The sequence below is a fragment of the Labrus bergylta genome, chromosome 10 (genome assembly GCF_963930695.1).
Source record: "Labrus bergylta chromosome 10, fLabBer1.1, whole genome shotgun sequence".
In the NCBI taxonomy this organism is placed as follows: Eukaryota; Metazoa; Chordata; class Actinopteri; order Labriformes; family Labridae; genus Labrus; species Labrus bergylta.
The window spans coordinates 26,563,648-26,588,005 of record NC_089204.1 but is presented as its reverse complement, the minus strand read 5'-3'; the positions used below and the strand labels follow the sequence as shown (position 1 = coordinate 26,588,005).

At 40.8% G+C, this 24,358-nt stretch overlaps 1 protein-coding gene across 1 annotated transcript in view; it reads left to right on the top strand.

The window, feature by feature from the left end:
* Positions 1-11,415: 11,415 nt before the first annotated feature.
* eys (eyes shut homolog) overlaps positions 11,416-24,358 on the top strand; it is a 200,799-nt gene continuing 187,856 nt past the window's right edge. Inside the window, exons 1-3 of the mRNA XM_065959486.1 lie at positions 11,416-12,151; positions 14,053-14,169; positions 22,645-22,732. Of these exons, the coding sequence (XP_065815558.1) occupies positions 11,416-12,151; positions 14,053-14,169; positions 22,645-22,732 (941 nt within the window). The remainder of the gene's footprint in view (positions 12,152-14,052; positions 14,170-22,644; positions 22,733-24,358) is intronic.

The following is a 24,358-nucleotide window of genomic DNA, read 5'->3' as shown; positions in this document are numbered from 1 at the left end:
ATGGCTTTAATTTTGAATATCCCACAATGATACTTTTATCAGTTTAAGTATTTTTTTTTTTACATTTTGGTGTTTCATACAGGTACAGCTTATTTTAGAGAAAATGTACATTATGTTCAGAGTTATACATTCACTAGGTTTGACCAGAAGCATAATTATTCAACATACTGTATGTCTAGCTCGCTTTTTTTTACCAGTACAGACATAAAGAAAAAAGACGCTTCATATTAAACAATTACGTTGCTTGAAAACTTTCTTGTTGGCTGAGAATCATTTTGTCTGAAGACTGATTAATGTACGTCTTGCAGGTTGAACAACAGAATCACATATAATTCATGATTTCTTCTTGAAATGACGCGTATGAATAGTGTGACATTTTGACTCACAGTTTGGCAACATTGGGTTGGACACATGGACTGTTTCAAAGATGGATGCCATCTCTGTGACATCACTCATTGCACTCTGAAGAGGCGTTCTTAAGTCGAACGGTGGCGGTCACCATGTCGGAAATGATATCGCCAACTATCAGGTAAAGAGTTTGAGTTAATCCTCTTGGCAAACAGCTACAATATGCCCACCTGTCAGTCAAATAAGACACGCCCTTAATTATGCAAATGCATGTATAACTCTCCGCTATAATATAATCAAAGCAGATGAGTTATAAAATATTCAACTTGTGTACAGTGTGCATCATAAATAAAGGAATGAGCAATTCAGAACACAAGAATTTATTGAACACGGCTGTAACAATGTTTATTTCTGCTTCTATGGCTTTTAGAGTCATCCTCGAGTGCTCTTTGCACCTTCATAATTGTCTCTCATTTCAACACCAGAGGTTGCTGCTTGGTTGGGAAGAGTGAATTTTAAAGGGTGGAGTTCGGTGCCCCTTCTGTTTCTTTAGCCCCTGCCCTCAAAATGTTGTGAGCACACCCCTGATTAACATCTTTCCTAGAGAGCAAACTATTCCTTTTAATTTTTTAAGATGTATTTTGGGGCTTTTTGGACCTTTAATGGAGAGATAGGACAGTGGATATAGCTGGAAACCAGGGAGAGAGAAAGTAGGGAATGACATGCGGGGAAAGGAGCCACAGGCTGGACTCGAACCTGGGCCACCCACTTGGAGGACCAAAGCCTCCATACATGGCGCGCACTAACCACTGTCAATCAGGCTTCTGATTGGCTTGGTGAGAAACTTCTTTTACTTCAGCTCAGGTAATTGATGTGGCTAATGCATGGCCAATGAACTGCGGTAATGTGTATTTATTTGATGGCTAATGAATAGAATAGCCATCAATTCATTATCAAGTTAAAAGTTTATGTCTTTAAATTTGTTAAATGGGTTTCCTAAATCAGATCTGCTATTTGACAGTCCAGTCAGTTTTGTTTCTAATTGATTTCAGCCCACAGGTATAAGCATATAAAAATCATTTTCCTTCCCTGACAAGAGCTTCACTTGTTTGCACAGCGTAATGCCTCGGCTTGCCTAATGAATATTTAGTTAAGCCTAATTAAATAATCAATCAGGCAGGCTATATCCCCGCCCTGGCTTGCCCCCAGAGGGCCATCTCCTCGCGTGCAGACACGCCTCCAGCACCTCAGCGTCTGATCACATTTCCTCTGCAACATGTTTCCTCCTGAGTGAGCTTAGACGGCCCAGCTGTCATTTCCCCCCAGAGAGGCACACACATCTCAGCTGTGATAAGAATCTCTCCAAAATGAGCTAACAAGTCGCCGTCCCAGGGCGGACCACCTTTACAACTTCATGGTGAGCAAATATGCATCCTATACCCTGCACACACACAAAGTAACCTCAGAGTGTAATTGTCAGGCAGGCAGCAGACACCAGGCCGTGTACCGTGCCGCCCTGCGTAAAGCAGCAGATGGTCCACGTGCGCATCCTACTAGTCAGATTACCCATAGTCCATAGTAAATCCTGGGCTGTGCTTTTGCAGAATGAGGGCAGAGAGACACGTCGGCTGACTTTAATGCTAAGCTCTTGTTTAATGCAGACCCTCTGGCTGCAGGCCCTGCTTCGGCTGCAAAATGTGTGAGGAGCAGAGTGCTGGCCAGTGTCTGTTAATTTCACCCCCACTTTAACACACAGGTGGACTCCTTCCTTATAATTGATTACAGCTCTTTCAGACTGTGATATGTAGACTTACCTGCACGGAGCAACCAGGAGAACAGTCGGTTGTATAGATTTTTTACTGTACGGTCTCTTAAACAGGACTGTAATATATGACAAGACACTCAAACAGAATCAAATCAGCGTAATCTAAATGACTGTTTAGATGATGCAGTAGTAGTGGTGATGAGGTGGAAACAAGGGCCTGATTGCCTGAATGAATGTGGAACTCCCAAGTACTGCCAAATGTCATCACTAGTCAAACCCTGTCTGTTTATATTACTCTTATCTATGATGCTAATAGTGCTCAACAGTGATGATGACCTACTTTTTAAGAGAGAGGAGAAAACAAGCATCAGCTGTCTATATTTCTGCAGCAAATGCATTCATTACATTTTAAACAATTGTATTTTATATTGAAATCAGAGTAAACAAAAGATTACAAAGCACACATAGCAAATACTCAGACTTTTTCTGCCAGGCTCCCCCTTTGGCAGATGAAGATATTTTTTCTTCACCATACTCATCAGCACATAAACATACATTGATATAATCTACTCACAGTGTCAGTCACTAAGGTTTGCTAACTTTGGTTCACTTCCCTTGTTTTGTCCAGAGTGCGTTCTCACCAACGGCAAACCGAACTCTGGTTCTGGCACTTGGAAGCGTACTGAGATCCTTGTTTTTACGTTGACCAGAGTTTGTTTGAGTATTCACACTGCCCCCAAACCAAACGAGCTATCCGACAAAGTGCACCAGAATTTGTTTCAAACAGACCAAGCGGCTTAAGTGTGAATGCGCCCTAATTCCTATATTTACAGACTTTGGCCCTGAAAAGCCACAGTTCAGTATGGAGTGCAGACTTTAGACTGAACCCTCATGGTCATTCAGTGAGCATTTTTTGGGTCCACTTCAGTAGACTGAACATTTCAGCATCAATGCTACTTCCTGGTTTTGTGCATGGTTTGGATGCATCCTTTCAGGAAAATTAGATGTATTTTAATAACCAAATAAATGTAAAACGGCACACATAAAAAAAAAAAAAACAAGGATGCTTGCGGCTGGTTCGGGTAACACACTTTTCAAATGTTAAGTCGTTAAATTGTTTACATGCATTGTGAAGTTTTGTATTATTTACTGAGCCATCGTGCATATCACATCGGAGCTGGAGTGTCAGTAACATGAGGCGGGCTGATGACGCCACTTCCACACTGAATGAATCAGTGTAAAAACAAATATTGGTCTACTCTGCCCGCCTACTGAACACTAGGTCCTAACAGAATACAGCACAGATAGAAGGGACTGTGTACTGTCAGATTGTGTCGGCACTTTGCAATTCGGGAAGCTCCCCTGATCTCAGTGTCTGCAAAAAGTACAGAAAAGCAACTTTAGTGTTACAACAAACTGAAAGAACTAACAACTTTAACAGAGGAGGCGGTAAAATGTGATGGTCTAAATGTTTAAGATGTACCGACAGTCATAGCTTTGAACTGATTTTTTAAAATCTGACTCTGACTCAAAATAATTAAAGAAATGGATGAAAGTCTTGTACGATTTTCTTCTTCCATTTCTTGCAATCATCTCAGTGAGTATAGTGTGAGGCTTGTTTTGAGCTGCAGATCTTCTCAAGTCTGGGGTGCAGCTGTGAGACTGCCACTCTCAGTTCATTTTCAGCGTCCAGCTTTGATCTGTGTTTTGTGATGACTGAGGCAACTGCAAGAAAATCCTCGGTTTGTGCATCCAATTAAATGACAACTGTCTTTCGGTTTAAAAAAATAAAAACTGGTTAAAGGACGTGAGTGACAACTGAGACTGATAACTTGTCTGTATAGCGTACAGCAGTAGGAAGCCGTTCTTACCCGACATAGATGAGTGATGTCAGATGAAAGCTATGAAGACAGAAGCACTTGTATGCTGGATCATCTATTTGTATCTTAGTGCATGGGTCTACATTTTATGACTTTGCTTAACACCATCCTGTACAACTTGTAAGTTATAAATGTGTACACATTTGTATATACATCTTTTTGTAATGCTGGGTATACGTTCTTGTGATTTAGGGAGTCGTCCTTTTTTAGTGAGTATCGGCTGAAAGTAGTTCCAGGGCGGATTAGGAAGGTTACGTTTTTCTGTGACACTGAGCTGGTTCACGCCAGGCTAAAGGGAAGGAGGATGTTTTTCCAGAAAGCTAGTTAATTCAGAAAGTCAGTGTGCTGTCCATCCTGTTTTTGAAGTTTTACTGGTGATGCCTCAGGTTAGCTGTCGCTTCGACGAGGAAGTAAATCTGGGCTCACTTGAGCTATACAGCAAATGTACCTTACCCCCCCTCCCCCCTCCTCTGTCTTTCATATTTTGCCTAGCTACCCCGCAACGCTACAGTATAGTTCTGTCAGATTTTGCAGTTGGAAGCCTACTTTTTGGTTTTCTTTTTTTCTTTCATCTTGAGCTTTAGAAAAAAAAAAAACGATAAAAGAAGAACTAGTTTTGGAAGAGGTGCACTACAGCATTCCAAGAAAAGGAGTAGGGGGTTTTGTTGAAGGTGTGTTCATCCTGATTGAAGTGAGCTGAACTGTTTTAACTCCAGCAGGCACACCTGCTAACAGCAAGCTGCAGCTGGCTCCGAGTCAGCACATGAACCAAACTTTTAATTCATACGTTGACTCACCTACCACAGAGAGAGAGAAAATAATAAAGCAATTTTCTGCTCTGGATAATCATTGTGTGACCATGCTGCCCTACAGACCTGCAGAGCTTTAGGGCTCTGTGTGGCTGCAAAGAGTATATACAAGAATTCCCCCCAGGCACTGCACAAGTGTTACAAAGAAAGAAAGAAGCATAACCTCGCCTTATTGAGGTTCTCCTCCAGAGCGCTGCACAAACAGGAAGCACTCGTCTATACTAGAGGGGAGCCTGTGACTGATGAAGGCTTTGTGTCAAACAGAAATTAGCAATTCATAGAGGTGAAGTCATGCTGGCAGTCTGTCCTGCTGCTGACGCTCTAGCCTAAATTAACCCATGCTTATACCTTTTTTTTTTTTTTGAGTGACTTTGGTCATGAAAGCATCCCACTGATGCAGTCAAACAAAAAAGAAAGAGCAAAGGAGCTTCTTTTAGGAATAACACTTAAAGTAGATATTTATATGAAAGTAGATGAATGTCACTTCCCTTGCTTTGTATCCATAACATGAATTACCAGCTGCAAAAAAGTATTTAAAAGCTGCACTTTAGTGAACTTTGTTATGTGGAACACATTTGAGTTGATTATTTTCAAAAGAAGAGAGATCCAGTTACATATCAGTGCATCTCTAATCCTTATGATACCCTCATCTGTTTAATATTTCCTCATAAATGTCTTCAAGTGGTTCACAAAACATTCCTGATACTTGAGTAAAAGCATTTGTTTTTCCATTTGCATCAATCAGGACAGTGATATGGGTTTTGGTTTTCTCATCGCTGTTATAACCCGATTAGCTGTGAGATACCCAGGGAGCAGCAGAGATCGGTCCGGCAGCATCTTTGGCCGGCAGCCTGCTGCTGTTTGGTTTCACAGTCCTCCAGTGGCTCTGCTGTGACATCAATAGCTCAGTGCTGTTTCTGTGGACTCCTGCTGCTGACAGAACATCAAAAACTGAAACAGATTTGTTTGTGTTTTTGAGTCTATCTGCAGGATATCAGGAGCTAATATGGCTCATGTGATGAAGTTAAGATAATGTTTCTGGTCTGTCAGCAGCAGACGTCTGCTGAAGAACTGAAGGGTTTTTTTGATTTGTGTTTGTGAACACGTTTGTATTCCAGCACACTTCATGATGATGACGGTTGACCTCGTTCTGCTCTCACCTACACTGAGATGGGACGTCATCGACCCAATGCATCACCACAGTGCCGTTAGAAACACACCGAGTGGACAGAGAAATTACTTGTTCTGTGTCACTTGATTTGAAGCCTGTTTGTTTTTCTTTGCAGTTGGACCAATTTCTTTCTCCAGGTGAACCAACTTCCCCATAAAATAGCTGACATTTTGCTCAGAAAAAAAAGGGGCTGGGCTTGTGGAACAAATGGCAGCGCTGGTGACAAATGATGTTCCAGCTCTGCTGACTAATTGGTATGATCAAAAAAAGAGACCACTGAGAAGATCATGGAGAGATGAATTTCTTTTGCCTTTTGATTTCTTTTCTGTAAAGGGCTTCTTTATGTGGATTTTCTTGAGGACTATGACAGAGAAGCAGCCGATTTCATCAGTGTTGTAGGTCTACCACTTGATTCTTTTTTTTTTAATTCTACTTAATTTAACATGCAATGCAAAGGTAACCTTCAAGAAAACATTTCCAGTCCCTGTGCAGACAAACAGAGTACAGCACAAGACAAACACAGCATTCAGTCGGTGCAGCTGTGAGGGTGTGAGAAGTTCAGAATCAAGGAAATCATAATGAGACATTACCATATTCAAGGAGGCTTACTCTGTTTGTCTCGACATTGTTTTCTTCTTGTACTGTACACCTGTGCGTCCTCATTCCTGCTTAAGTGCCATCATGCTGTTAGCAGTTGTTTCTCGTTCACTAGCCAACATCTTCATCACTGTCTCTGCTTCACACTGACGGCTTAATGAGCCAAACTTTTCTACTTGTGTGGTTGTCTTTTTTTTTTTTGCAACACAGACTCATATTTGACCAGCTGTGGTCAGGACATTTTCTTTTCTAGCAGATTCCTAAAATGTGGTTTCTGGGTTTTTACTGTATCATTTAAAAAGATGAAGGATTCAAGCCCGCTAGTTAGCTAAAGTAAGCGTTGGACGTGCAGCTTCCTTAGTCACATAGAAGAGAATGGGGGAGACCTTTATTTTGCTTTCTTAAGTGTTTTTTATCAGTTTAAATGTCAGATTCTCTGCAGTCTATTTACCTCCATGTAACAAAAATTGCATTAACATTTACTAAAGAAAGGTTACTGACCTAAAAACAAGCTAGCAGCAGCTCAGCCTGCAGCCCCTTGTGATGCCCTCTTTCCACCAGACAGAGTGATCATACAGAGCCGTTTTCACATATGCACTCCGGATAATATCTAGATAATTACAGGAGGACTGCTCCGGAGATTCTCCCGACGTAGCCGTTCACATATGCTCCTCACAGTGGGGGACTTTCCCTGTCAGAGGGGATCGGGGGATTTCCCGAGGTAAGACGTGACGTAAATAAACAACGCAGAAGTAGCGGCCGTAGCAACAGAGTCCGCTACACAACGTTATAATGAGAATATTTGCCTTTATATCAATGCTATGTGTAATCTAATGGAATGACAACATCCACAAAAGAGAGGAGAACAACATACTGACGAACAGAAAACAGAATGCAGCCGTTTAATTACGTGCATTGGGGATCGTAGTGGTCGCGTGCAGACACTTTAGCCGGTCACTGTATATAAACGTCATTCTCTTTCTATTGGCTGGAGTTGAAATCTCCGGAGTATATTCTGCCGCGTTCAGACATCAGCTCACTCAGATTTTCTGCGGAAAAAATACTAGGGGTCTGGCCGGAGAAACTCCGGGTAAAGACCGCGCGAAAAATGCGGCTGTTTGCGTTCACACATAGCCTAAAGAACCTTCGAGTAGCCAAATCTCCAGAGTTTTTCAGGAGATTTCTGCATGTGTGAAAAGGGTTATACAGTATATTTCTGATTTGAACTCGAGCCGCTCACTTGGAGGACTAACCACCACTCCACCGCCGCCCCTGAAGTGTTTCACATTTTAAGGCACTTAATTAACTTGATTAAAAAATAAACTTGGAACAGTTTATTGATCATTAAAGATAAAAGCCATTACATTTTAATCGCCTGAATGATTAACTCAGATTTAGCAGCAGCTGCAGCCTCTCTGATGTCGTATGACAGGCCAGTTTGATGCTATAATTTGTCGTGTCCCCTCTCCGTGTCTCTCTCAGTCATCAAGTCAAGCGAGGATTTACACGGCTCCTTGATCCATTGCCCTCTGCACACCTTCGTGGTTGGCATCCTAAAATGTGGGCTCGGCTGAGCGATAATGAAAGCAGGAGGCTGGGGGAGACAATTAGTTGACCCCCCCCACCCCCCCTCCCCCACACACACACGTTACGTGACCTTGCCTGTGACCCCATGGCCCATATTACCAGAGCCACTGCTGTGTGAGATCCGCAGTTTAATCCTGACTGATCGATACCTCTGAGGCGCCTTCAAATCCCAGAAAAAAGCTTTTGGTGGGTTTATTTAAACGCAGTATAGACTAATGTAATAATTTAAACAAGTATTGAATGTAAAGCAGATTCAATGAGTTTGAACTAATTCACTCTTAAGGAGGATGAATGTGATGAAAGGGTTTTATTGAATTCATCGTGCAGACTGTGTAGGAAGAAACAGCCTCTAAATATCTCACTTTGAAATGCACTGTAGCTAATAAGCTGCAGCGCATTTGGAGTTTTACAGAAGAAAATCAGTATTAGGATCAAATGTAAGGATTCTTGCTTCCTTGCTGTGTATCTCTAGAAGTAAAAAAAAAAAAAGGAAAAAAACGGCAGTATTTCTTCCTGCGTTTCATTCCCTTGCCACCGTGTTTCCTCTAACATGGATTTATTGCCCGTGCTGCTTATTGACGTCGCCAGTTCGCTGTCACATGCGTGGTGATATAAGAGGGACTATTTCTCCCGGCTGTCTCTACCGCTCCAACTTTAGATCACACGTCTTGGTGAAAACAGGGGTCGGCTGTCCTGGTGAGCGAGGTCTTGTTAGAGTATCGTTGTAGTTGTTGACTTAAAAAAAAATGTGTATTTGTGCTTTTCTGCACAGTGTTCCTAAATTATGGCAACTACTCAAAAGTCAGACCTGCAGTATGAGTCAGTACTGTTAGTCATGTCATTCAACACTCCTGCTCATACAGTACACAGCAGCAGAAACTACTCCTGCCTGTCTTTGTTATGATAGCGACTTTCCGGCACAATGACGCCATGGAGAGGCTGAGGTTGGGTTTAGTACCTTGTGTGATGCGCTGGACTAAAAAATGATGCGAAAATATGTTTGACAAAAAAAAAAGATAATCAACACGAGAACGTGCAAAAGAAACTCGGTCAACGGTTAAATATGGTGACCCAGCTCACCCTCACTCTTCATCTGACAGCAAAAGGTGAGCAGGTGAGTTGAATCAATACAACATCCGTGCCCATGCCCCTTTGACCCCCCCCCATCTATCTATTCTGTATAATCTCAAAATAAATACCATGAACAATATCCCAAAACAACAAAAAAATACAACCCATTACAAACCTTAAAGGGATACTTCACCCATTGAATCATTAATCTGTACTGACATTGGGTCATATATGTAGAAATGTGAAATACATTTTGAAGTTGGTGCCTTCTTGGCCGAGAAAAGGCAGAAAGTGTCTTTTTGGCTCATGTTGATGAAAGACACCAAGTCCCAGAATGCACAGCACCGCAGGCCACTCCCACTAAGGTCTGAATCAGAATAAGAAATACTTTATTAATCCCAGAGGGAAATTCGATCGTTACAGTTTCTCCAAAATATACAGTGTAGCAGTAGAAATATATTAATAAAAACATTTACAGACATATTTACTTCAACACGAGGCCATTTCCTCAACTGATTCTGAGATTTCTTCCAGAATTGATCTTGTAAATTCCTGTCAGAAAACAGACTCTATGTCTGAGTCCATATGCAAAGAGTGAGAGCACCGACACTACCAGTCCACCCCAGCTCGAGCCGGCCCGGGCTCCTCGTCCTCACCGCCGCCGAGAGACAGGCCTCATGTCTCGGCTGCTGAGCTTCCCACCCACTGATCTGTGATTGGTCTGTAGCTTCAGTGGTCGAAAATATGAGGAACTAGCGTTGTAGTTTCACCCCGCTAACCGCAACAGCTTCCAGTGACGCAAAAATCATCATTCTGCGTCACTGGAAGCTCCTTTTCAGACTTAGAAATACAAAGATTTCCCCTCTCAGGGGAAAATGAGGGTGGGATGTACGACCATTCAAAAATACTACCAGGTTTTTAATGATACAAAGATTAATGCAAATGGGTGAAGTATCCCTTTAACCTGGAAAGTGACACTTTAATTCATCCATGGCTCCTGCACACAGGATAGTGGATATAGTCAGAAATGGAGGAGAGAGCGTGGGGAATGACATGCAGGAAAGGAGCCACAGGTCGGATTTGAATCCGGGTCATCCTCTCGGGGGACTACAGCCTCTGTGCATGGGGTGCGTGCACTAACAGCAAGGCTACGGGCAACCCCAAAATGATCCTTTTGACACCTTTATATGCAACACTAGTTCAACCCTATTTCATGTAAATGAAGCCCCAATGACAACACCAGCAATCTCATTCAGTTTTATCACCCCCCCCTCTATTGATATCGGTGTTCCATATTCAGCGTTTTATTACTTATCACCACGCAGTTGTTCATATCGTTGGGCCTTTGTGGGCTGATCATGCAGCAGAGTTTTATCTGTTTGCAGGGAGGCTTCACTACTTTTGTTGTTTTATCTGGCGCGCACACGTATGAAAAAAAAAAAGAAAAAGGCCCCGAGGGAGAAACGACAATGCTGTCTGCTTTGACTCATCTCACTGCGAGACAGTGAGGCACCGGCAGAGGGGAGAGAGAATATTTTATCTGACATTGTCACTCTCTGTAGAAACCTCAGGGAAGCCGAGGCTGCTCTTGACACACTTGGTCAGCGTCACTGTATGTGATTACGACAGCTCTGCTAAGGCTCGCTGATGCCACAAGTCTTACAGCGTGTTACAGTCCAACTAAGTGTTCATGAGAGCAGAGTGGGCCTGTGTGCACGGTCCTCTTTTCAACTGAGATTGTGAATATTACAGTCCATGTTTATCCTTTTTCTTTTTCTTATGGCCCATCTCCTCCCTAACCTTTCAATACTTTCTTTACCCTCCTCCACTTTGCAGTCAATGCTGTCACACGTCTTTTTCTTATTAACAGTAATAATCCTCCACGGGAAACACAAATCACTGTGTTTTACTCTCATGGATGTAAACAGGGCTGTGATGTTTAATAATCTAGTTTTAAGAGTTCATCTGTGAATCATTACAGGGCTAATAAACGTCCTTTTGTTTCTTTTGCAAATTATTAATCACCCTCTCTTTTCTTCAGGTTATTAACGTTCATGTGGACTTCTTGGAGTTAATTGAACATTGTCTACTGAAAACAACATATTTGCTTCATTCCTTCTCCAGATGACACCAGTTGGGTTTACAAGCTGCAGATTGATTTGTTTAAACAGTGAGTGAGGGGGAAACATGGAGGTATCGTTGTTCCGCTTGATAGCCATCCTTGTGACTGTCAACATGATCCATTGCCAAACGGGTTGCGACAGAGAGGCTTCACTTAAATGGCACCTTCAACAACACACCATCCAGATGAATTGGACTCTCGTAGGAAACATCTGCGGCAGTGTTTCAGAGTGTCAGGGGGCCGAGGAGTCAACCGTGCACTCTTTCAACTTCCCTCAAATGTGCCCTCTTCAGCTGCAGCACGGAGACAAACTGCTGATGTCGGCTGACGACACACTGAAGACCTACGGCGTGCAACTTCTCAACGTGTCGAGAGAAAACTTTGAGAGCTGTTCGGCAAAAGGAGACGTTAAAGATCAGCTGCTTTTCCCCCACGATCTTAAGGAAAGTGAGCAAGTAGGGGCCAAGTGGCTCGTCCCGGGTCGTCATTACTTCATTGCGCTGCACGGGGGGGACGTGCAGCTGTGCAGGCTCGGTCTGAGGCTCAACGTGTCGGTGAAAACGCAGCTCTGTCAGGCCTCCCCTCTGCTGCGACTTTGTTCGGGGAGCGGCGATTGTCAGACGTCCCTCTGGGAAGGTGCATATCACTGTCGATGCCGCCACCACTACTCGGGGAGGTTTTGTGAAAAGTCTGATGCGTGTTTGGATAACCCCTGTGAAAACAAAGGAGTGTGTTTGAGCAATGGATCTACAGATCCAACCCACAGAACGTATAAATGTCTGTGTCCTCCACATTTTACAGGTAAGGACAAAAACCCCACTGATCCCGTTGTTGTTGACCGTTCCTGTTTGAATAACATCCAGGATTTAGAGCTCCTTCAATTCTCAACACTTTAACTCCGTTGTATTGTTGAATGAAGTGAATTACACCTGCAAGAAAAAAAACAAAAAAACATCTCTCTAATAAAACACATTTGTCAGAATTTTGGAATAATATAGAAAATATACTTTATTGCCTCAAAGTTTCTTATTTTTTTATTAGGTGCAATAGAGTGACAAACTGGTGACATATGCATAACAAATGAGGCACAAAAAAAACCAGACAAGGTCAGGACAACAATTTCAAAACACAGTAAAAAAAATAAAAAGAATAAACAAATAAAGACAGCAAAATACTAAGACATCCATAAACACACATCAGACTACAACCAGCAAATACATTACAAAACTATATGAAATACCTAAGAAAGGATACAAGAAGTGAAAGAGAGAAAGAGAGAAGGGGAGGGAGAGAAGGTGCTTTGTAAGCCTCAAAGTTTCTTAAAATCATCAAGTAGTATTTTTGAGCGTGACCCCAAACCCTCCCCTGTGATGCACAGTATTAATATTAAAAAGGCTTGCATTCAAAACATCTTTATTTAGTGCCTTAGCAGCAACATGTTTCCCCTGCAGCTCTATTACAGCGCCTCGCATAAGTATTTACCCCCCTCTGACCTTTCCATCTGCTTTTATGATACAACTGCAAATTGAAAAGGGGCTTTTATTGAGGTTTAATGAAATGCAAGAACACTAAATGGTCTCTGATTCTGATTTTGTGCGTTTGTGTACGGGAAGTATCGCATGCACAGTTTAAAACCTAAAAATCTGATTTGATAAAAGTTCTAAAAGTTTTGCTGTTTGGTCGTTAACTTGGCTCAGCGAATGAATTCAGGTCATCTTGTGCATCAAATAAATGTCAAATATATTATTTGGATAGTTCTTGTTTGTTAACCAAATGTTTAAAAAAGTAAACTAAAATCCATTTGAATTCCAATTTGGGACACTTTTTTTAAATTAAGTTTTTTAATTGAACTTTTCTTCATCTGTCGAAAACTTAGACAAAAAACTGTTGTCTCAAAAAGTGTCCTTGCCAATTAGCACACCTAAACACACAGTATGTAAATGCCGGAGCCAGGGGCCTCTCAATCAAAACAATGACAAAAGATCACGTCAAGACTGGGGGGGAAATCGTGGGAGATATTCTTCCCTCTGCTCCTCCATCCCCAGGATGAACGGGCGACCTGATGAAGAGAATATGTTTACCGACGAGCTTATGTATCCAAGTATAATCTTTTATCACAGCAGCACATACAGGAACAGAACGACAGCTTTCAGTAGCAGCTTCTTTATGCAGCGGCCTTTAAAGTAACATGTGGTGTTTCCATGGCAACGATAGACATGTCGTGTTTGTCATGGACATAACCCTACAGATAACTCTGCCTTTGATAACTGTACATTAGAGGTAATGTAAGTACTAAATAAAAAATAATAAATCATTGATTAAGTTTAAAGTTTCTGAAAAACACTAAGCGGCCCGGCATACAAACATATGATTGGATGTATGAATACTTTCAAAGACGTGAAATAACAAGTTATACAGCAGATAATTGTCAAAATCAACCACAATAAAAGAATATATTTGGCAGAACATCTAGAGCCAGGCTTAAAGTGTCCAAATAAGATGAATGATTATGCACACAACAGATCTAAAGACGAGATTTAAATCTCAGTTTTCTACTAAGAAACACAAATAAATCATAAAAGCTGTATCTTTGTGCACACAGATAATCATCATAATGACATTTGTGATATTTGTAATTTTTTTCTCTGTTCCTGTTCTGTTGTTTATATGTTTGTTCCACCTCTTTTTTTGGTATTGTTCAGGGGTTAACTGCTCCGAAGTCGTTGGCAAAGAAAACTGTGACAGAATATGTGAAAATGGGAAATGTGCTGAAGTGTCGACCACCTCCTTCAAATGTGTCTGTGACTCGGGATTCTCAGGTAAGCGGTCCTCATTCAGCTGGATGTTTGTCTACTTCAGTGGTACTTGACCTCGTTGGACTCAAGAGCCACAATCCAAAATAAAATGTCCCTTTTCTTTCCTCAAAGCGTTTGAGAAGAGTTATCTACACACACTCGCTCAGTTCTGCGTGCACACATACAACCACTTGCACGTCCCATTCCACCTTTTTTTGTAGCTTTGTTTTTTTGTCTGTTTCTGCTTTTTGACAAAATTCATTAGTAGTACGCTAAAGACACTCAAATAAGATGATGTGTGTTTTTAAAATGTACATTGTATTCTTGTTGATGATGACGCCTATCACTACACTTATCATAAACCATGAATGCAGGGCAGCACCAGCACCATCAGCTGCAGAAAAATATTGAAACAAAGGCATGAGTAGCTTCAGGTTGAACAAGAGACATCACATCTCAATCAGTGCATTCAGAAGAGGGACATACCCACAGATGTATCTCTCTCTTCTCTCTCTCTGAGCGTGATTTTTTTCCCCCATTAGGTCTTACAACTAGTCACAAAAGAGCCACATGCGGCCCGAGAGCCACAGGTCGAGTATCACTGGTCTAGTTCATCTGTCTCTACAGTGAGACAATGAAAACATCTTTGAGTAGGATTGTACAGTTGTGATCCCTGAGAGAGAGAGAGCTCATAGACAGCCAGTCAGTTTTTCATGATCCTTCTTTTTTTTCATTTCTTTTTTTTTTTTTTCACCAAAGGCAGTTAGAAAGATTTTTCTACATCCGCACCGCACAGCCCAGTCATTTGCCTCGAAGGGGCAGCTATCTTTGGAAAAGGTCAAAGCTGGAAACCACAAAAGCCATATATCTTTTTAAAGATCAGCATTTCCTCGTGGGCTTTAAAACCCCCGATCCCACTAGATGTTATATTTGTCATCATAATATATGAAGCGGCCACTCCAAATCAAATACCTCATGTTACGAGCGGTGACATGCGGCTGTAAAAAACGCCAGGGCTAAACTGCTGGCTAACTGAGCGTGTCACAGTTGATAAAAACAAAGGTTTACAGTGATCAATTAAAAGAGGATTTATTGGACCATTGTTTCTGCTGAGCGTATTAAATCAGAACTTTGATACTGGTCAGCTCCTGGGAGCTGGCAGAGCAAAAAGCTGGCTAAAACCTGAATCTTAAATTTAATCCTATCTTTTGATTTAATTTTAAAATTAATTCTTTGAGCTAATGAACGCTAAGACTTCTCCTAATGTTACACAACTACAAAACCAGCAGTACTCTGATTTTTCTTTTTGATAAAATTAACAAATAGAACTTTGAATTGCCATAAAATTTGTTATTTGCGATGTATGCTAGAGGCTCATTTATGAGACATCCCTGCTCCAGCCATTATTTCTGTAATGAGTCTCATTTACTGCACACTTAGGTTAATGCACACAAACAGGTTATAAGACCTGGATACTTCTCGGGCTGCCCTGGATATCACCGTCTGCTCTACAACAACAAAAAAAACATCCTGGGATGAACTTCCCTGAGTAACAACTCCAGGTGGCTCTTCACATTGATTCATTGGGTTGTTTGGAGCACAATTTGTCCTGGCAGCATTCTTGAAGTGTCATAGCTTCGCCTTCTGAGTCCAGCCCATGCTTTCAGCTTATTATTTTTGCAGGAGTGCTTTCAAGGTTACTTCCGGTACTGTCTGGCATTAGGCTAGGGTAGAGCAAATTAAGTCTATCCAATAGGAGAAGAAATTAAAGTAGAGCAGGGGACGGGTTAGAAAATCTCACCAAGAGACGGATAAGAGATAGCGTTCACAAGATTGTTCGCTGAATGAATGCTGGATGTTTATAATCAAAATTTAGGACATGCATTAGAGTCAAACCAGAGTTTATGTTCATGAATGCAACATTGAATCACCAGATCACACTAAAAAGTTATATCATAAGAACTTTGAATTATAAGTCACATAGTTTTATCTGAAATAGATCTCTAAAATATTCACATTTTACACCTGCTCATCTGGAAAGTTTATGCTCTTCGGCTATAAAACCATAGACTGTATGAAACATGGCGTAGTATCAGTGACGTCACCCATTGGTTTATATGACAGATGATGGAGATCGCCATATTGGAAATGCTATCTCCACCTAGCTGTTAATCAGTCTAGAAACGGGCAAAGAGGTGGAGCAGAGGCGACCTTAAGCCTCCAGGCAACCGGCTACAACGAGCCCGCCTGTCAGTCAACCCAGCCACGCCCCTTATTATACAAATTAATGAATAACTCTTGGGCTTAATGAGTAAAAGAGGATGAGGGGGGAACAACACACCACAAAGAGTTTTTTTTATGACCAACATTTTTGTTGTTTTTAAACGTTTTACAACAGTACAATAAATGATATAGAACAATACCCACTAAGGGAAACACTATCAATGCAAGACAAAAAACAAACAAAAAAACCAAAAACCTGACAAATAAAAATGATAAAAACTGACTATTTAATATGGGACGTAATGGGGATTCATTGGCTTTTGCAGCCGGCCTCAAGTGGGCTCTTGAGGAACTGCAGTTTTTTTTTTTGCACTTTTAAATTTTCCTCAACACCGGAGTTTGCAAGTTGCTAAAAAAACAACAAGAATTTGAGCACTTTTAGGTAACAGCCATGCATTCATTTATAAGAACTACAAACATTGTTATGGACATGCTGCTCTGACCCTAAAGGGTCAAGTGCAGCAGTTCTTCAAAATGACCTGACCAGCAGAACAAACCCAGCAGATATTCTCACTGTAGGGCTCCAGCACTCATAACCATACCCTCATCTTGTTTGCAACACACTGTGTACTGTGATATACTGAAATGTATGACTCTTATTAAAACAGTAAGTTTTGGCCACAGAGGTAAATATTGTCAAAATCAACTTTATTTTGATTAAAGTTCCACCCTGTTGATCTTATTTAAACTATTCTTTAGTCATGCAGTCAGACTTACCAAAGACTTAAGAACAGAAATGCAATTTTCTTGTCCAGAAACAACGATAGAAAAAGGACTAAAAATTCCAGGGTTGCAGTTTAAAACTTTCCGCCTTTGTCTGATTTTAAATGTTTAACTTATAAAACTTTAACCGGGGACACATTGATGAGTTACAAAGCTCCCTCTGCCTTTGTAGCTTTTATCTAATTTGCCTTAATTGCTGTTGCTCCTTCAAGTAAGCGGACTCCACTGGGTGCTTTCGCATAGTCACGGTGTCCTGCTGTCGCTTCAGCTTCTTGGGGGTTCTGTAGCGCTTGTGCTTTCTCTTACACACACACACACATATACACACACAGCCACCCCCCCCCCCCCCCTCACTACAGTTGCCTCATTAATCAACTGGAAGTTAGTGGCTGCTCCAGCGCTGGTTGCCCTCGTAGGCCAAAGTCTATGCGCACAGAATAATGAGCCAAACTCATGGGACGTTTCAAATGAGATTTTCTTTTTGATTTGACTCTCCTCTGCACCACCTCTCGGGTATTTGTTGTGAGGTATTACCATTTCTATAGCCCTGTGTCCATTTGGTGTAAGGTGTTAATTGTTTTTTTTTGCAATCTTGTGAGTCAGTAATATGAAATGTTTTAAGGTTGAGTTGGACTATATTTACATTCATTACCCTTGTTAATCCTTTTAATTAGATACTGACACAATGTTGTTACTTTATGTTTATTAGATCGCTGCAGTTAATAATCACAGCAATGATAAGGGTGTTTGAGATAAACAGATCTGTGGAGCACAGAAAGCCCAGCTCAGATCTTAAAAAGTAATCATTACAACATACCATGCGTGATCTAAAGTGAAATGAGAGCTGCTGTCATTATCAATGTCCTAAATGTATGTGAAAGATGAAATGGACCCTATATATGTATATATATTTAGATTGCATTGGTGCAACTTTCACTGGACCAGCTCCGAAAACTCCATTTCTGTTGTAAAATGAGTCGAGAAAAAAGCCGGCCCTGGAGTCGTACACGGTAAGATTGATGCCCACAGAGGAGGCTGTGAGGAGCCTCTGGGACATAGGCACTTGTATCAGCAGGGGGATTATGGGAAATATGCAAAGAAAGAGTCGTTGCAAAGATAAATGTGTAGGCACCTTGAGAGGAACACAAAAAAATGAAAACCCTCACAGGGGAATAACATCAAGTTTTTTTTTCTTCACCTTGAACCTCGAGTGAATTCAGTCTAATTTTATCCTTTGCATACAATGTCACGATGGCATTGGCCTGTCTCTGCTTAAGCTGCCGGTGGGGAGAAAGTGTTGTGGTACTTCAGTATTAAGAAAAACTACTGGGCTAAAGCTTAGTTCAGAATAACTTTTATCTGAGAATGTGCTTATGCACCAGACTGGAGACGGCTTCAGTGGAAATCCTCCATGAAAATCATTTAAACGTCTATAAGATGACTCTTCTTCTTCTTACTGTATTTGGGACAGAGGTAGTCTCTCTTTTATTTAACTCAGTGTACATACAGTATTTGACCTTTACAATAAACTAGTCGCGGCGCCCTGCAGTTAATTGTATCATTTCCATGAAACAATTTCTGCTCCCTCCAAGTAATTTTCTTTTTATGATACTTTGTTAATTCACAAGGAGGAACTTGAGTTTACACTCTGCCCTCATTCATCATTATGGACATTTTTATCCATTTGTGCAAATGTTTCCTCTTTATCTGGCAATCATTTTTGGCTGGGTTAGTGCAGATGGCACACATTTTTGTAAGAAAGTCTCTCTCTTGACACATTTTGGAATGCAAATTAATTTTTTTAAATCGATCAACAGAACACTGTGAAACATGTTTACTACCCTCTTAAGTCATTAAGGACAAAAATATCCACTTCCAAAAGCCCTGGAATTTAACCCTTTAAATGCCAGAATCATGTAATCAAACTGGCATTTAAAGGGTTAAATTCCTGATAATTATTCAACATTTGATGGTTTTGAGCAGGGCTGGAGTTGTTTAAGAGATTTATGCAAAAAAAAAGTAGAAAAAAAGATTAATATGTTCTATTTTTAAAGCAGTTTTTGGAAGTGGACATTTTTGTCCTTAGTGACTTAAGAGGGTAGGAAATTAAACTGAAGTCTGATGGTTAATGAGAGACATGCTACTCACACACAGGCTTGAAAAACAAACACCCCCATTCAAGGCATCTTTAAAGAGTCAGAACATAGAGAGGAATTACGGCCTGTCCAATAGGGAACGACCTGGGATGGGCCTTTGAAGGCAACAAGTCCAGTGTATTCTGGAAGTTAGAGTATTCAAACCCTTTGGGCAGAAGGGAATAACACAACCCTTTTCTGGAATTTCTCTGGCTATATGTAGCAACATTTTTTTTTAAAATTCAACTTTCTACAGCAGAGAGAGTCTAGTTTTATGACGAGTCTATTTGTCCAGTGGCAAATGTCTCCTTTAAGAGCGGAGCCAGGTGCACCTACACCTACAATCCTGTTGCATCGCAGTCTTGTTTAAGCGGGATCAGTGGGGTTGTAGTGCATGGACATGTGTTCTTTGTCATTTTGTTATAATGCAAACAAACAAGAAAGTGAAACATTTCAGGTTAAATCGCTCATCACTTATGATAAATCTTTATTCATATTATTCCTGACAAATGGTTGAGTGCATGTGTGCAGTACAACATGACTCGGGTTCAGGTATGATGGAGCCCTGCTGAGAGAGTGTCTGCTGGGCTTGTTCTGCTGTTTGGGTATTTTGCAGCACTTCTGCACTTGACCCCGTACAGGTCAGGGTCAGAGCTACTCAGCACAAAGCTTTTCAGACAGATCATCTTTATCTCAGATTCTCTATCCTGATGGACGTGGTCTTTTTTTCTTGGCAGACAATCCTCCCATCCGTAGGGCACGAGGAGGTTACTGAACGGCTTCATGAATAGGAAATGAAAATGATGTTGAATCCTAACCTTTGGCTTCGGCATTCAGCAGATGTGAACCCTGTCGAACACTTTTGGAGATAACTTTTCACCTCAATCATCAAAACACCAAATATATGCCATTAAAAACTCAATGTAGGGAGCTGGTAGTCTAGTGGTCAGTGCGTGCGCTCCATGTACGGAGGCTGAGGTTTGAATCCCACCTGTGGACTAATTTCCTGCAGTTATTACCCACTCTCTCTTTCCACTGTCCTATCTCTGAATTAATGCATAAAAAAGCCCCACAAATAAACTTCAAAGTCTCAGAGTAACACATTACACACACGAGGAGACACATTTCAAACAATTAGACACGATTAATAAAAACAACATATTCCTCATAAGAAAACTGACTCCTTAGGTCTCCTTTATTGTCTTTGTGATTACTTGTACTGCAAATGTTTAAATCCCATTTCACTATATTTTTTTGTTTACAGCTCAATCAGAGTTTTCTGAGCAGGGCCGGACTGGGACTCGTTAAAAGCCCAGAAGTTTCATGTCTCAGACCAGCTCACTTTAGTTCAAAACCTTAAACTGGAGATGTATGTTAGCATTACTAGTTTGAAAATAGTCTGAAATAGTGCAATTTGATGCACATTACAAATCAGTACGTTTTTTTTTCCCGGGCCCTTTTCATATATGACTTTACTCTTTATTCAATTCAGTCAGTTAACATTGACTGAATGTAAAGATGTACACATTTGAAAATCATACAGTCTCTCTCTCTCAATTCACTTTAAATGAGCTTTATTGGCATGACAGATCAGCAATCCATGTTGCCAAAGCAGTACATAAAAATACAACATTAACAATAACTATTACTGAGAAACATTAAGTGTACTTTGTCTTAATTTGTCACAACCATGAACATATTTGAATATATTATGTCTGCTGTAATGATGAGCATTTTAATAAAGGGCCTGTGTTGTTGGTTTTTTTTCCTTTGCTTTGGAGCCGGCCTCATGTGGACATGGGGGCCGGAAGCTGCCACTTTCATTAATCAGTGAACAGTTTGAATTTCTGACAGCAATGATGTTATGTGCAGTAAGTCTGTCTTTTAGCTTTCAGTAATTGTAAGAATGTTTTTCTTAAATGATGTTCATGCAGAGTGGCTAAAAGCAATCGTGCAGCGGTCCACACTGTAATTATTAATCAACAGACGTCAATCAACCCTTCCTTCATGGTTTATGAATGAAGTCAGTCATGTCTTGAATTAAAACAATTTTTTTTTCATTTCACTTTACATGCTGACCACTTTGGGTCATTGTCATTGGCTTTGTAATGGGATCGGAAATGAGACTGACCCCCCAGGGCCCCAGTGGAGGACAAGGTCCTTATTGGGTCTTAACTACCGGTATATTGGTTTTTTTTAAATTTGTTTCTTTCTAGGTCATAACTGCTCATATAAATTAACATTGACGACATAAAGATTTTTATGTCTTTCTTGACAAAAAAAAAAAAGAATTGTAAAAATCTTTTAGATGCTTAAAAATGATTCAAATGGCAAAAAAATGTGCATATAAAATTACGAATTGAATTCATGTTTATGGTCATAATTAAACTGAAATGTAGTTTTTAAGGGTGTGACATGAAGTGTAAGTTCTTTAAAGCAGTCAAGCTATCAAATGATATTGATTCATGTTTCAATACCACAGCAACAGATATTAAAGTTCTAGGCCCCCAATATTTTTGTTTTTATTTACTTTATTTTAAAAGTTTCACACCTGTAAACTGTCTCAGTTCCACAAATACACTGGCAATCTATCTGTGCAATTTAGATGGTGTGCAGGATTTTTTTTAAAGGACTATTTCTTCTCTTAAGCACCTTTTTTTGTTTAGATGTATTTTTGTTAAGCTTCAATACTTTATGATATTATCAGTCATTAGAATAAAAAAAAGTGCAAATAATCAGCTTTGAGGTGGATTGGACACACAGGTGAGGACAGGCGGAGTTCTAATCAGCATCAAAACCATCCTAACATCGTCATTATCAAACAAATCATCATCAGCATCATAATCGTCACTATTATCATTAAATGCATATGTATTTATGAAGGAGCTGGGTCTTTAGCTTTTTCTTAAAGTTGCAAAGGGACTCTGCAGATTGAATGAAGTTTGGTAGTTTGTTCCACCACCGGGGGGCGACAGAAGAGAAGAGTCTAGTTAGAGTTGTGAAGGTTGGATCAGACGCCTTTCATTGGACTTTCATTGGCAGATAGTAGTGCACGGGAGGGAGTGTAGACCTGGATGAGAGAGTTTAGGTAAGGAGGAGCCCCTTTTGATGCTGTTTTGTAAGCTAGCAGCAGAGTTTTGTGTAAGAGAAGTTGTGGTTGTAGCAGCATCCTAGAGTTGGATGAAGTTGTGGTGAAAGCCGGCTCCTATGCGATTTGTGGTGCCCAGAAATCCAGACAATCCCCTTGCTTCGGGTTTCATAGATTCGAGTAGAAGTTAAAGGTGTTTAGGCATTACTGTAGCTTTCACATGCTAATACAATCTTTTAAACCTGCAATCATTTTGTTTCCATTCTGCAGGCCCACCGTGTGAGAAGAGAAGAGCCCCCTGTGATCCAAATCCATGCAGGAACGGCGGCACATGTGAGGAAAACCTCAAAGGATTCACTTGTCTTTGTCCAGAAGGATTCAGAGGCCTGACCTGCGACTCCAGACTCGATTTGAATTGCATGTCGTACGCATGTCAAGAGGAACAAATTTGCGCTGCAGGGGAGCATGTGAGGATTTAATTTTCCCTTATTTTTTTAATGGAGGAGGAGATAAACAAGAAGCGGCACATAAAAATGAATATAGTGTTTGGAAACGAGATCAAATAGCTTCGTTCTGAAGGCTGCAACAGCAATTAATATTTCCTCGTGCAGATGAGCTAAGGGAAAGAGAGTGTTTGCTTCCTCTAGCATTTTGATTGAATGACCCAGCGCATACTTAAGTACCAGTTTGAAACGGCTCTCATCAAAAGCTTTTTTTTTGTAATTGGACACCTGCTGCAATGTGCACCTTTCAGTGCGAATGTGTTTGTGGTTCCACTTTTTCCAAAGGCTGTTTCTAATGTTGCAGAGGATGCACTAGAGAAAATACTGTTATGCTCTAATTGTCTCCCTCTGACCTTTGTTTTGTTCATTACAGTGTGCTGAGTGCTCTACACACTTTCACAGCCTACATGAGAATACCGGAATAAGCAGGCTAAAAGGGGAATTAATCAAAAATAACGGCTGATAGTGCTGCAGCCTGACACGGATATATTTCAAGAAGCTTATTGTGGTATTCAAATCTCCTTATCGTTGGCACATATTAGCCTTTTATTATGTCACATTATAACAGAAAACAATTGTGGTACTAACTTCATATTAGTGTTTTACTCACAATAGACTAGAGTAAGACCGAGTCATGACCCACAACAGAGTTTATCAAGACTGCCAACACTAAGTTAAAGCAGAAGAAGAAAAAGACCACAGTAGTGCGAGTCCCACTCAGCGTAGCAGTAGGTACTCTTATAATGTATTTCATCTTAAAGGCAGAGTTGGTAATTTTGGAAAATTTGCATGATTTTGAAAGTAGCATTCCCTCAGTGCTCCCTCTACACCCACGCCCTCCCCTCTGTGCTCCCTCAAAAGCCACACCCCCTCATTTACATGCACGAGCGCCATTGGTCCAGAATTGGACCTGAGCTCATTGTGACGACTCATGATGTCGTCAACTCACAGTGTAAATTCCGTCATCGTTGATGCGCTCTGAGTTTGGGCTCGTGCGCGCATGGGGTAGAGAGCGAGCAGGGAGACAGGGAGGCGCCTGATTGGTTCATCAGATTGGTACCTCGTGGCACACATTGGTCGAACTTTTTAAAGGCTTACAACTGATACAGATGACGGATTTTCTTTGTTCCTTTTTCAGAGAACATGAGTTATTAATGTCTCTCAGGGCCTAAAGGCAATTTCAACCCAAATCTTAAAAAGTGGATCTGGAGAAAATGACCAACCCTGCTTTTAATTTACCTAGGTTGGCCCCTTTGAGATCAGAAATCTCTTTTTCAAGGGAGAGTATACAATCATGTAACCTCATAATCTTTACCATAGCACCAGTCCTCTAGAATTCTCTACCCATCTCGCTACGTCTTTCTGACTCTGTTGAGTCTTTTAAAAAAACTATTAAAAACGTTAATGTTTAGACAGGCCTATGGGTAATCAGGTCCACCCAGTGTACCTACCCATCTATGTTTTATTGTGCCAATTATTGT